At 40.1% G+C, this 13,192-nt stretch overlaps 1 protein-coding gene across 1 annotated transcript in view; it reads left to right on the forward strand.

The window, feature by feature from the left end:
• C8H13orf42 (chromosome 8 C13orf42 homolog) overlaps positions 1-13,192 on the forward strand; it is a 92,464-nt gene that overhangs the window by 49,966 nt on the left and 29,306 nt on the right. Inside the window, exon 2 of the mRNA XM_078658879.1 lies at positions 4,681-4,825. Coding sequence (XP_078515005.1) covers positions 4,681-4,825 — 145 coding nt within the window. The remainder of the gene's footprint in view (positions 1-4,680; positions 4,826-13,192) is intronic.

Below are 13,192 nucleotides of genomic sequence, written 5' to 3' on the forward strand. Positions count from 1 at the left end.
GCAAAATACCTTTTGTGCTGAACAGTACATAGCTTGCACTGTTTTGGCCTATTTAAATAGCTATTGGAAGGTTAAATTGCAAATGTATGCCAAAGATTTCCATATTAATCTTGCAAATGAGAAAGGATCTCGGAGTTATCAAAACCCACTGAACATATCAGAATGTCTGGTACATAGACAGGGATGAATACAGGATAGTTTCCTATGACTGCATCATTAAATGAGTGAGGCTTCCCTTCATCGGGGATTTACGGGCCCCACATCCCACTCATTCGCTCCACTACAAATAGTTCAAGAACCAGTGCTATGTAGCCATGTCACATGTTGCCTGCACGTGGGGCCCCACCTAGACCTATGTCTGTATTAGATTTACATATGCTCACTAACACTACATGTTGCTAAATAATGGAATAAATAAATAATCAGAGAAATATTGTTACAAGGTTAAAAAACTGCATATCTTTACTAGCAAGTGATATATAAGGATTATTATTTATACAGATATATCAATGGCAACGTAACAATTGTGTTTGTGTAGATTTCTTCTAAGTGCCTATTTTTGTGGTTATTTTCATACAGAGAGGAAAGTTGACGTGACTAATGGGGTTATTTAGGGTTTGACTGTTGCTGTCCATCAGTCAAAAATTAGAGATTGCGTCTTCTGCTAAACCTATATTTTTCTCAATTCATTAGAGGTTGGGAAACTGCTTATTTTACAGTGCAGAGGCTCTGCTGGCCTTGCTCTCGGAAATCTTAGCCAATGGGCCGTCTACCACAGGGCAACCAGCCACATTGCATTGGAAAGCACCTCCTGCTAGATGGGATCTTCTAATACAAATGTTCCATACTGTTGACCACCATGCACGACATGGCGGTCACAAACATAAAAACCCAGAAATGTATCCCAAACCCCAGCATATCAGAGGCATTTATTTTTATTTTTTGAAAGAAGATAAACGAAATAATGCAGAGCAGGCATAAAAATGCTTGCATGTCGGTGGGAGCACTTTCAAAAGCACCGCTATAGCTGCTGACATCTTGTAATATGGTGGATCACTCAACAAAAGCGTAATAGTCCTTGAAAATCTCATTCCTTCTAGATAGAAAGAATTGTCAATAGGGTTTTCATTGGAAGACTTACTGCATGTTGTGTTCTTTCAAATATCCTTGTGTTTTCCACCACACGTATAACCTAAGTTTGTAAAATCCATTCACTTCATTGTTGACTTCCAAGTGTAACTAGTAAATAGCCCTTGGCTTTCTTGAACACTCACATACTTTTCACTTTAGGATCAAATGTATCTGCATGATCTCTGCTTCAGGACCATCTACCCTATACCTCCAACGCTCCTTCTGACCATGCCAGCCAAACTACTGAATCTCCACTTCCTAAAAGAAGTATGAGAGCAGTTTTACAAAACTTTTCTCAGCGAGTAGCCCCGGCTACATTACAATGGAATGGTGACAAACCCAGACTTAGAATGTCTTTCACTGGGTTTGTGCATTCCCCAGGTGGTGCCACATAAAAATGTGGTAATATAATCCAAGACGCCATTTGTCTCACAATCTTATGTTTGGGTAGACATAACTTGTAAACCATTCTATCCTTTGACTCCACAATCCACAACATGTACTTATGTGGCTCCAACCATGAGCCCTGGCATTGCTGCCCTAATTCACTAGGCGTGCAATCACTCTCTGCAATCCTGCATTGCCCCATTAAGTAGTTGTGAAGCAGCCATAACACATGGCCACTGGATAGCCCCTGCCATTCTGGTGATAATGCATCCTACTCTTGCTCTTACCCCATGGTGCATAAGCCACAATTCTGGCGTAGCTCTAAAGGGTTTGCTTTCCCACCCATGGGAGACCTAAGTAAACTTAGTTCAATCCACCAGCACTGAATGTGAAAGACAGGTTATTGTAGTCTGCAGAATTCCACTCAATACATAGTTGAAGTGAAAGTATTGCTTTTGCGTTGCTAACAATCCCCAGGAAGGAGATCAGAGGCACTGTGGTAACATTAAAACCTCATTCCACTCTTTACAGTATCATAGACACAGTACTAAGAAGAACAGACACTTTTAACTAAAAGTATTCATTACAACTGGGTGACCCTGTTGCTCAGTGCATCTAAAATAATCACACAGGACATCACAAGAGCAGAAAAAAGGCACGTTTCACACAACAAGAATAAAATATAAATTTCGAACATGTTCAAAATGTCATCTAGAAGCCTAACATCGTAAATCTACTTCTATGCACTACCCTAGGAGAGCCTGTAGTGGAGTTACTTGCGGACTAGAGTTTGTCGGGAAGAAGCAACACACTGCATACATTGTTGACAGTTCTGGCTTCGTTATCAGAAGGTATGTGGAGGAAGTGTTCCCTGTGAATGATAAACAAGCACTGCGGTAGCAGCTCCCCTCGGGTACATGGCTCTTATCAGCTTCAGGTAAGATGCATCACCTTCTCTACAGGCTTGCAATAACCAAGATCGTCTTCTAATGGTATCTTGCAGAATAATCTGTGATGAAGGACCTCTTTACTTAAGGGGCTGAGTGGTGGTCCTTAAATACTAAATGTTATCAGGGATTATGCCTTTTGACCTAATTTTAGGATTGTGGAAAATGGATTACATCAGCCAGAGAAGGGTCCTAGACACATCTCTAAGAAGATGGGAGGCAAGTGGATGTCAATTTGAACTACACCTCTTTGATAATTAATCTAGAAAAGGTACTTGGTGGCATTGACATATTAATAGGGGAACACTTGTTCTAGACTGTGTGTCTCATCAGGTGTTATATCAGAGTCATTATTGGAATGCCATGTGACTTTATGTCCCTTTCTCTGTTTGACAAAGGATATGAGTGAAATGACATCCATGTTGTTTATTATTAATAATAGACAATTTCTGGCCAGAGTGTGATCCGGGATGAACTTAAGGGCCTGCCTAGAATGAAATCAGAACTTACTTCCATTTACCTTCTCATATTCATGGCATTTAGGGCAAATGTACTAAGAGTCAATTCGCATAAAGTGGTCACAAATTATACATCAATGTTTTGCAAACGGGCTCTGGTTTTGTGAAGCAACCTGTATTAATAGATTGCATTGCAAAATCACCATACACAGGAGGGTAGTGAGTCCTAATTAGGCAGGCTGTAATTTCCTACCCCTATAGTTTGCTACAACCACATGGGTGGTGGACTGCAAGGATCAACGGGCAAATGGAATCCTTATTTTTTGTTTAAAGCTGATCGTGTTCCATAAAGAAATTGGTGCTGCTTTAAAGAATTAAACTTTTGCGTTTAGGAAAACTTAAGGGGGTGCAGGCAAGGTCCCTGGACACTTCCTACTCCCACCAGGCTGCCAATGATATTCCCAAAGTGGAAGTTCCAAATGGGCCCCTTCCATTTTACAAATGAATTACCACCAACTTTAAGGTGACAGTAACTGTTCAATGGTTTGAGTCTGGCATTACAGTCGCATTTTCTTGATACATTGAATAATGAATCACTATTTGGAAGGAAGACCCCTTTTACGCTGCTGCCAAATTGCAATTCACTACAAGTCGCAAAAAACGTTTTATCGGCAAGAAAAACATTTTTTACTCTTAAAATGGGCATGGTACATTAGAAAAGAGCCTTTTACGGTTGCAAATACTGTGGTTTTGCAAACTGTGGGTTTACGAACACAAAATACCTTTATACATTGGGCTCATAGTCTATTCTTCTGATCAATCTTTTCCTCCTGTCCATGTTGCTATTACCATCCTTGATGTGCGGTTCACTCTCTCCGTACTGTTACATCCACTCATCACATACTCATTATTTCATTTGCACCAATTGCCCACAATTGACTGAAAATGTAATTAAGAATGCGGATAGGAGCAGAATAATTTCTTTCATTGACAAACACACCTGTTGACTATCACACATTTCACCCCTCCACACTGGCACTTGACCACTCTCCTTCCATCTTGGCACCTCCCATCCTTCTGCACCAGGCCCTCCAAATGTTCCTCCCAATCTCTCCCACGAAGTCTCAAATGCACAACAGAGTTTTCAGTAGAAAGCTATCCCTGACATTTCCTGCATTAGTAGACGACACCCTCTCACATTCATTCAAGTACAAAATGAAGGTCACTACATCATCATTTCTTCTTTCCAATCCCATCTCAGTTATGTCCCCACTGTGCTCCCTTCTGTCTTAAAATATTATCCTAACCGGTCTGTAGATCACTGAAGGAAATAGTGAGCTTTCTCCCTCTTGCAAAGTCTTCACTTTGCTCTGTTCCAGATTTCTTTTGACTCCTAGGTCATGTATCTCTCTGCCTTTTTAGTCTGAACAGCGCCCTTACGGAGTATCTAGCTATTCTAAGGCTGTAGTTCTCTATGCCAGGTATATTTAACCACACCAGCAATTGAGAGCACAGATACCTGGTAGCATTCTATGCTATTTGTCTCTATTGGTTATTTTTGACTGTGTAAACCAAGATGTCAATCACTCGTGTACACACCTTCAAGAAAACCAAATTAAGCAACTTAACTTTACATTAAAAATACACTCGTCTTTCCTGTGTTCATTTAAATGTGATATTACATCGTGTTAAGTTGTAAGCAAGTGTGTTTGAACTTCTGCTGAATGATTTTCATTGTCCTACAATTATTTCAATAGGTACCTAAGGACAGAAAAAACACAATTCCTCAGGCTGACATACTGGATGCGATAGCTTACTTCGACTCAGTAATCTCTGATTTGGATGAGAGGCGAATAAAAGTTTCAGTGACAGACCACACAAATGCTGATGTCGACTTTGATGGTAAGAGCTTTTTAAGCACCTCACCAAAAAGATAGGTTAGAGGGTGAACCATCTGTTTCTGAGACTAGATGTGTAAGAAATTATATAATGTATTTTATGAAAATTTGTAACAATTAACAGAAATTATGTTTTAGTCTGAAATGAGTTTGGTGGTATCGCACGTAAAAAAGCCACGTAATGTACCATCAGGAAATTGGTTGGAGGAGAAAATGTCCATCAGTGAGATATTTTCTGAATGAATTAGATTGTTGCAGGCAAAAGTTCTACAAAACTCCAAAATTTAAGAATTTCCATTTACTACAAAATTCTGGAATTCCCAGAACTGCACATCAGATCTGTAATGTTATAGGTAAGCCATTGATGATGAACAAATAAGACAAAAAAGGAAGAGCTAAAATATCACGAGGAAGCAATTTGCTACCAGTGACAATAAGTATGTAGAGGGGAAAATCTGATATGCCCTATCTATTATCAGTTGGTCCCTCTAGTACCAAAAGTGTGTTTTTTTTAGTTTGAGTTTAATAAAGAACAAAAGAACAAAACAGGAAATGAAGAAACAGGTAAGATAATGAAGCCATACAGGTTATACAATAAAAGATAAAATAATAAAGGAATTACGAAGCATATAAGAATAAATGAGGAATGCAGTCAAAACTGTGCATATAGAAAAAAACAACGCAAGCATAACAATATTGAAAACACGGAAAAAAATATTGAATATGTTCAAAACAACAATAAATAACAATCAGTTAGTGAAATTGATAAAAGGCATTGAGAGAATCAAGGTGGTTTTCGTACTTCAACAGATCTAGTATGGGAGGTGGTGGTCGAGGAAGCAAATGAGGATAAATAATTTACCAAAGGAAGCCAAAGGAGATCTCTTTTGATTGCCAGGGAAATGGGAGAAACATAATTAGTATCAAGTCGGTGATGAAAACAAACCGCATTCCACCAAGAGGGAAATGTAACGTTATTAGCTTGTTTCCAGTTGGAGGTAATAAGGTGACAGGCAATAGCTATCAAGAGGTCAATGAGTAAGTAATGTTGTGAGGATTGAGGGTAAATAGGAGAGAGAGAACCTAGAAAAATTTGAGTAATGGAAAAGGGGATTTGAATCTGAAAAATCTTTTGGATTTGAGACCAAACCAGTTTCCAAAACTGGAGTATGGAAGGACAATCAAATAACATATGTTTTAAATCTGCAGTAGGACAGGAGCAAGACCAACAAGTAGAGGGAGTGTCTGATGAAAAAGTCGATAAAACCAATGGAGTAAACAAAGTTCGATTATAAATAAAATAAAGGGTTTGGGTGGTATTGGCAGCTCTAGAGGTTTTATGAAGTTTAGACCAAATCTTATCCCAAAAGGGGACCGACCAATCTTGTGAAAGGTCCTTTTCCCAGGCTAGTTCAGTCTTAGTTTTGGGTCTGTCTAGTGAAAGTTGAAAAGATTTATAGAGAAATGAGGCGGGGGGAGAAGCATCTAATGTAGAGGATATAGATTGATATATATTAGGGATATCATTAGTATTAGGAAGGGACTGAAGGTATTGAATAAGAATGGGATAAAGCAAATTATATTGTGAATGAGAAATGGGAGGCAAAGAGAATTGAGATTGGAGTTCGGAAAAGGATAGAGGCTGATTGTGAGAGAGGAGTTGAGAAATCCATCGCAGGTTTTTAGAATGCCAAGTCTTCCAGAAAATAGAACGAGTACGAATTTTGAGTTGTTTATTATTCCAAATAGGCTGTACGTATGTCAAAGAGAGAGAGGGATAAGAAGAGGACAAAAAAGGGATAAGGAGTTTACGAGAGTGGGAAATTATGGGATTGCGGAAACAAGTCATAATGGATGTAAAAGATAGGATTTCATGGAAATCAAAGGGAGTAATAAATGAGGATTCTATTTTTAGCCAAAGAGGAGGATAAAAAGGAAGAGCAGGTGAGAAAAGGCACGATGATAAGCTTTAAAATCAGGGAAACGGACTCCAGCATTAGATTTGTCCTTCGTCAAGGAAGCAAGAGCGATACGAGAGCGTTTACCGTTCCATAAAAATTTAAGTAAAGTAGAATCGATTTTCTTAAAATAATAATCAGGGATATGAATAGGAATCATGGAAATGGTGTATAGTATTAGAGGTGATAACATCATTTTTATTGAGCTGAGACGTCCCCACCAAGATAAAAAGAGAGGGTTCCATCGGGTAATGGCTGCATTTAATTTTTTAGTTACATAATCAAAGTTTATTTTAAGAGTGTCAGACAAGAGGGGAGCAAACCATACGCCTAAGTATTTGATCTTGGATGGCTGCCACGAAAAACCAGAATGTTCAAAGAGGTGTTTTTTGCTAAGAGGATTGAGAGGCAAAATTTCACATTTGTCGACATTAAGACGGTATCCAGAAACATTGGAGAAGGAAGAAACCTGTTGAAGGACGGAAGGGAGAGAAGAAAGTGGATCAGAACAATAGAGAAGAATGGCATTGGCATGAAACGAAAGTTTAACTTGCTGGGGACCAAAATGAAAACCGGTAATGGTATCATCCTGTCGAATCTTGGTGAGAAAAGGTTCTAGGGCTAGAAAAAATAATAGAAGAGACAGTGGACAGCCTTGTCGAACAGCTCTTTGGAGTGCAAAATAATCTGAAACCATACCATTAACAAATATTGACACCTGAGGGCCAGAATAGAGTAAGGAGATAACAGAAATAAATTTTGGTGGAAAACCTGTCCATTTGAGAGCCTGGAACATGAAATCCCAACTAATCCTGTCAAAAGCTTTCTCAGCATCTAGAGAAATAGCAGCCAGAGGATGGTTTAGCGAGGATGCCTTACTTAGAATATTGAAAAAGACACGCGAGTTATCAGAAGAGAGGCGTCCTTTAACAAAACCTGATTGTTCAGGGCCAATTAAATTAGGTAAAAGAGCCAAAATCTTGGCAAGAATCTTGTAGTCAGTATTAACCAAGCGCAAAGCAGGAGCATAACGGACACCCCGCACCCCTTGCGGTATGGAGGGGGCCCAGTCATCTAAACATCAAGGGAGGCCCTCAGCTTGTCAGCTTGAGGGTATGGGTATTGCGAGGGGCCCCCCTCACCATTCCTTGCAGTAGGCCCCCTTAAGGCTTCCTTACGCCACTGGTTTGATACAGTATATTATGATGGTTAAGTATTTAAACTAAGATCTGCATTCATTTTTTAACAGTATAGAGCACAGAGGCTGGTGGGTGGGTGCTATTTAATATTCTAAATAAATCAATAAAATAAACAAGCACCAATTATTCAATTATGACTCTATAAGAAGTTTATATTTCTATGATTGTAAAAATGGCTATTAATGGGCCCCATTTCTAGAATATCTTAGTGTAAAAAATATTTTTAACCATTACCAAACAATCAACAATCACTCAAAAATCTCTGGTCACCTTCTGTAGGAACTGGAACTTTCTGCTTGGCTGAGGTGGTGTGCCAGCCAGACCTCTGTGAGGTGTACTTAATAACAGGCGGTCCTCATACAGTTACTCACTGCCGATATGCGGTGCCATGGATATCAAGCAGGTCTGTATGGAGCGCACTCACACACACACTCAAACAGCACTGTAATGTGGTGCCACTGATATCCAGCAGGTCAGCGGATAACACAAATGTAGACGTGACTTCGTTGTGGTTGTATGTTTATAAATTTATTTTTTCAACATAATCCAAACTTTTTTTTGAAAGTTCACATGTTAAATTTTTCCTTTTGCATCGTTTGTTTGATTCCCAAATATATCATATCCAATGCATTTCGGTGCATCTAGCACCTTCATCAGGGAAACATGTGAATTAATTAAACAAAACAAGACTTGCTTTAGCCTGCACTTTTTCGTATAATTCACGATATTAAACATTACTAGCAACTTTAATTCTGACTGCGTTATGGTTCAAAATTGGTGACTAATTATAATACATGCTAGCGTGTAAACCGACAGCTCTATGAGATATTTTACAAAGTTCAAATGGATACGTGCTCAAGGTTCGATGTTACTATGTAACACAGCTGATGGTATCTTGCTTTGATGTTATCGTGAAAGTTCCTGGGCCGCTCAGTCGCTTGCAAATGCTTAAAACTGTTACAACAAACTCGCCGGACGCGGCTTACATTAACATCATGCTCGTACTTTGAACGCTCACCTTATTGACTTTGTAAACTGCTAAAGTGCTCCGCTTACGCGAACTCTGCGCTGCATCTTCTAATGGCGCCGGGGTCGAATGTGTTCGTTTTTCTATCGGCTGCTTGGCGCATGCGCGTTACTGCGCTAACCTTTTTTTTCACTCAACTTTGTTGGCGCTATCTATGCGCTATGCTGGCAATCTACGTGAAACTGACTGCACGCCCTTACTATCTGGTGCCTGATCGGTTTTAAGAATGTATGAGAAACTTCATTTGGTACTGTATATCATATAGACAGTAATTAGTACAATTAGGCAAAAATATTTACAAGTTCATAAGTAGCACAAAAATTCTGTTCGATCATTAAGCCCGTTGGGCTTCAGACTGTTCAGATAATAAATCCAATGATTCTCTCTTTTGAGTAGGTTTTTCTTATTGCTTGTGCCCTCAGTTTTAGGCACTATTTCCAGTATGCAAGCTCGCAACTGGATTATGTGATGATTTTTCTCCTTGAAGTGGACGGCCACCGTTGATTTTATTGATTCTGTTCTTATGTTGCTTTTATGTTCTGTAAGGCGCGTTTTTAGTTTACGTTCAGTGTGGCCTACATACACTCTGCCACAGGGGCATTTCAACATGTATATTATGTTCATTGTGTCGCATGTCCCATTGACTCTTAACGGTATTTCAAACCCTTTCATAGGATGGGATATCACATTTCCCTTCATGATGTTGTGGCAACTGCTACAGTTAATGCATGCGGTAGTTCCACGATAAGTGCTTTGTGGAGGTCGCTCAATGGGGTGTTTCAACATTTCTCCTAGGTTCTTTCCTCTCGTAAATGCGAACAATGGTTCTTCTGAAAAGATCCCTTTAAAGTCCACTTCCAATTTCAATATTTGCCAATGTTTCCTAATAATGTTCTTAAATTGGGTGCTTACATTGGAGTATTTACTCACGCATGTTATTCTCTTTGTGGGCAATTTTGTTTTGTTCATTAGTAATTCATCTCTGGTTATTTTTTGTGCTCTAGTCAATGCTGGTTGTATCATTTGTTCAGGATATCCCCTATCCTGAAATCTCTTCGCCATGATTGTTAATTGCTCTTGACATTCTTGGGTTTCCGAGACCACTCTTCGTACCCTGAGGAACTGTGAATATGGCAGGTGTGTCTTCAGGGATTGGGGGTGGTGGCTATCAAATTTCAATAAGTTGTTCCTGTCAGTAGGCTTTCGATAAAGGTTAGTTTGGAATTGATGGTCACTTCTGGTGATTTCTACATCTAAAAACTGGATCTTGGTGGTACTCATTTGCCACGTGAAGCTTATCCGTTCATTCCTGCTGTTCAATATTTCCAACTCTTTACATAGACTTTCATCATCACCTTTCCAAATTAAAAAGATGTCGTCGATTAATCTTACATACATCGATAACTGAGTTGCCCATTCTTGTCGTTGGTAGATGTATAGGTTTTCAAAATCAGTCATAAACAAATTGGCATACGCCGGCGCGGCGCAATTGCCCATGGATGTGCCACTCCGTTGGATAAACCATCGTTGTTGGTGTTCAAAGTAACTGTTCATGAGAGAAAACTCCATTAGTTCCATTAAAAATATTTGCAGATCTTGATCATATGTGCTGTTCAATAAAGCTTTTTCAATAGCTTCCAGGCCTTCTTTGTGTGGTAATGACGTATAAAGCGCCTTGACGTCTATAGTTACCATGGTTATCTTTTCTGATGTTTTCAAGCTATTCAATTTTACCAAAAAGTCGGTAGTGTCCTTTATGTATGAAGTGGATTTAAGCACTAATGGTTGCAAATATTTATCGATGAACTTCCCCACTGGTTCGTGGAGGCTTCCTTTCGTAGAAACTATCGGGCGGCAGGGTGGTTTGTTCAAGTCTTTATGGACCTTAGGTACCATGTATATAACTGGACTCTTAGGATTTTCTTGGGTTAGGTATTTCCTGGTTATGCCTGTTATGGTTCCCATGTTTTCTGCTCTCGACAGTATATTGGACAAGGTTTTACGGATTTCTTCCGTGGGATTGTAGTCTATTTCCATGTACAATGACCCATCTTCAATGTGCTCTTTGATCACTGACTCGTAGTAAGGTTTATTCAAGATAACCATGGCCCCTCCCTTATCTGCCTTTTGACACATGATTTTGTCATTTTTTGCCAGTGCTTGTATGGTGCCGTACTCCTTGTTTGACATATTCTTTCGTTTCGGAGTCTTCTTAGTGTTGACTTTTTCTATTTCTTGTTTGCATAAGACTTCAAATAGATCATTTGTTTTGTGGCTAATTGGTGGCATATAAGTGCTTGTGGTTTTAAGCCCTCTTAATTCATCAGTTTTCTCTTGCAAAGGTTCCGTGAGAACGTTATCAAAGAAATGTCTAAGTCTTATTTTCCGTGTCAATTTAAATAAGCTCACCTCTAATTCCAATTTATTAGTGCGGGCTGTAGGGACAAATGACATCCCTTTTTGTAGCGTATCCATTTGAAATTTAGTAAGCCTTTCGTCTGATATATTGATGACCAGGTTTTTTGCTTCTAATGACCTTTCTTGTTCTTGTTTTTCTTGGACGTGGCTGTTCTCGTCTGTGGCGTCGTTTTGTCTATTTCTCTTGTTCTTTCTGAGTCCCCTCCGGGGTCTACTGTTTCTGTGGGGCCTCCTTCTAAAAAAGGACGCCGTTCAGTTGATGGTCCCGCTTGTGCGGATGATTCTAGAATTTTTCTACCTCGTTCTATACGCGCAGGTCGTCTGTCTTCATCCGTGGAGGATGAATCCGTTTGGGAAGTGTATGTTTTTGTCTGGCGTCTTCTGGCATATACTTCAGCCCACATGTACACTTCCTGTAACTTGTAGTCTAAAGTGTCTCTCTTATATTTCCGTAATTTTCGTTCGTTTATTTCTTGTGTGTGTTTCATAAGTTGATTGTTTATATCCTCTACGATTTTCTTGAGTTCTTCTTCAGATACTGCTTTCTTTAATTCCTCTGTAGTAACCTCTATTTCTGTTTTCAATTCAGCTAGTATCTTGGACAGTTCCTCAATAATTAATAAAATTAAGTCTAGGCTGCACTTGTTTAGTATAGCATACCACCGTTCTGTGAAAGGTTTTGAGTTTTTACACAAGGACGGCCGCAGGGAAATCCGAAGGCCTCGTGGAATTCGTTGGGCTTTATGGTATTTTACCATTGTACTGGCGTGCAGGCGTTGATTTATCTCTTTTCTGGTCAGGTATAGCAAGTGTTTTATTTGTTGTTCTTTGTTTTTCACAAACGTATGCTCTGTACATTCAGTGCTGATTAGGGAATAAATCCTTTCACTTGCTTCTGCTGTAAAAGCGAATGTGTCCGCTCTAATATCTGTGGAATGTGTTATTTCTTCATACTGCATGTTTTCAGGTTTCTTGTGCCCAGGGTGAGAGGGCTATGACGTAATAGTCCTGCGACCATTTGATAATTCTATTACACTCAGGGAGGAGAGTGATACCCATGGTAGCACGGATAACTCAGTAAAGCTTACAGACTGTGCACTTCCCACACTTTGAAAAAACACAAATGTAGACCCCATGGCCCAAGCCCTCCTCCACCTTTCAGCTAACCTGACTGCCCTACGCCCACTGGTTGGAGATAAACAGCTCTCCCCCTGATACTAGACCGATTGCGGCCGGAGTCAAACTTAGGGTCACAGGGAAGAAGGTGGGGGTAGGTAGCATGCCTAATTAGGAGGCTGTCGACAAATGGGCGGTTTGACCACCCCTCAGGAAGTTCACCAACGGGATGTGGAATAGAAGTAGACTGAGGGTCTAGTCGCTCAATCAAAGGATTCCACAATGTGCCTTCCGACACCAGCTCAGTTCTGCGAAGAACGGGGGTCACGCAGTCTCTTAACCCGCTTCTGATCGCTCTCTGAAGCATTCCTTAGCCCAGTAAATTACTCTCAACACCCAGGTCTGATCGGGCAATACTACCTGGCAACAGGAAGTTGTTGAGCTGGGAGAGTAGAGGACAGTTTGTCAGCCGCACTGAGGGCACAAAAGGAGCAATCGATGAATGGGGGATGAAGCAGCAGACCCTCTCGGAAGAACGAGGCACCCCGTCAGAAACACGTTGATCAAAGCAGCACCCAGGTAATCCGGACACAATGGAACACAAATTCTCTCCTCTGCACCTCCCTGGAAATGAGGCGCAACATCTAGTGTGC

The sequence above is a fragment of the Lissotriton helveticus genome, chromosome 8 (genome assembly GCF_964261635.1).
Source record: "Lissotriton helveticus chromosome 8, aLisHel1.1, whole genome shotgun sequence".
NCBI classification, from domain to species: Eukaryota; Metazoa; Chordata; class Amphibia; order Caudata; family Salamandridae; genus Lissotriton; species Lissotriton helveticus.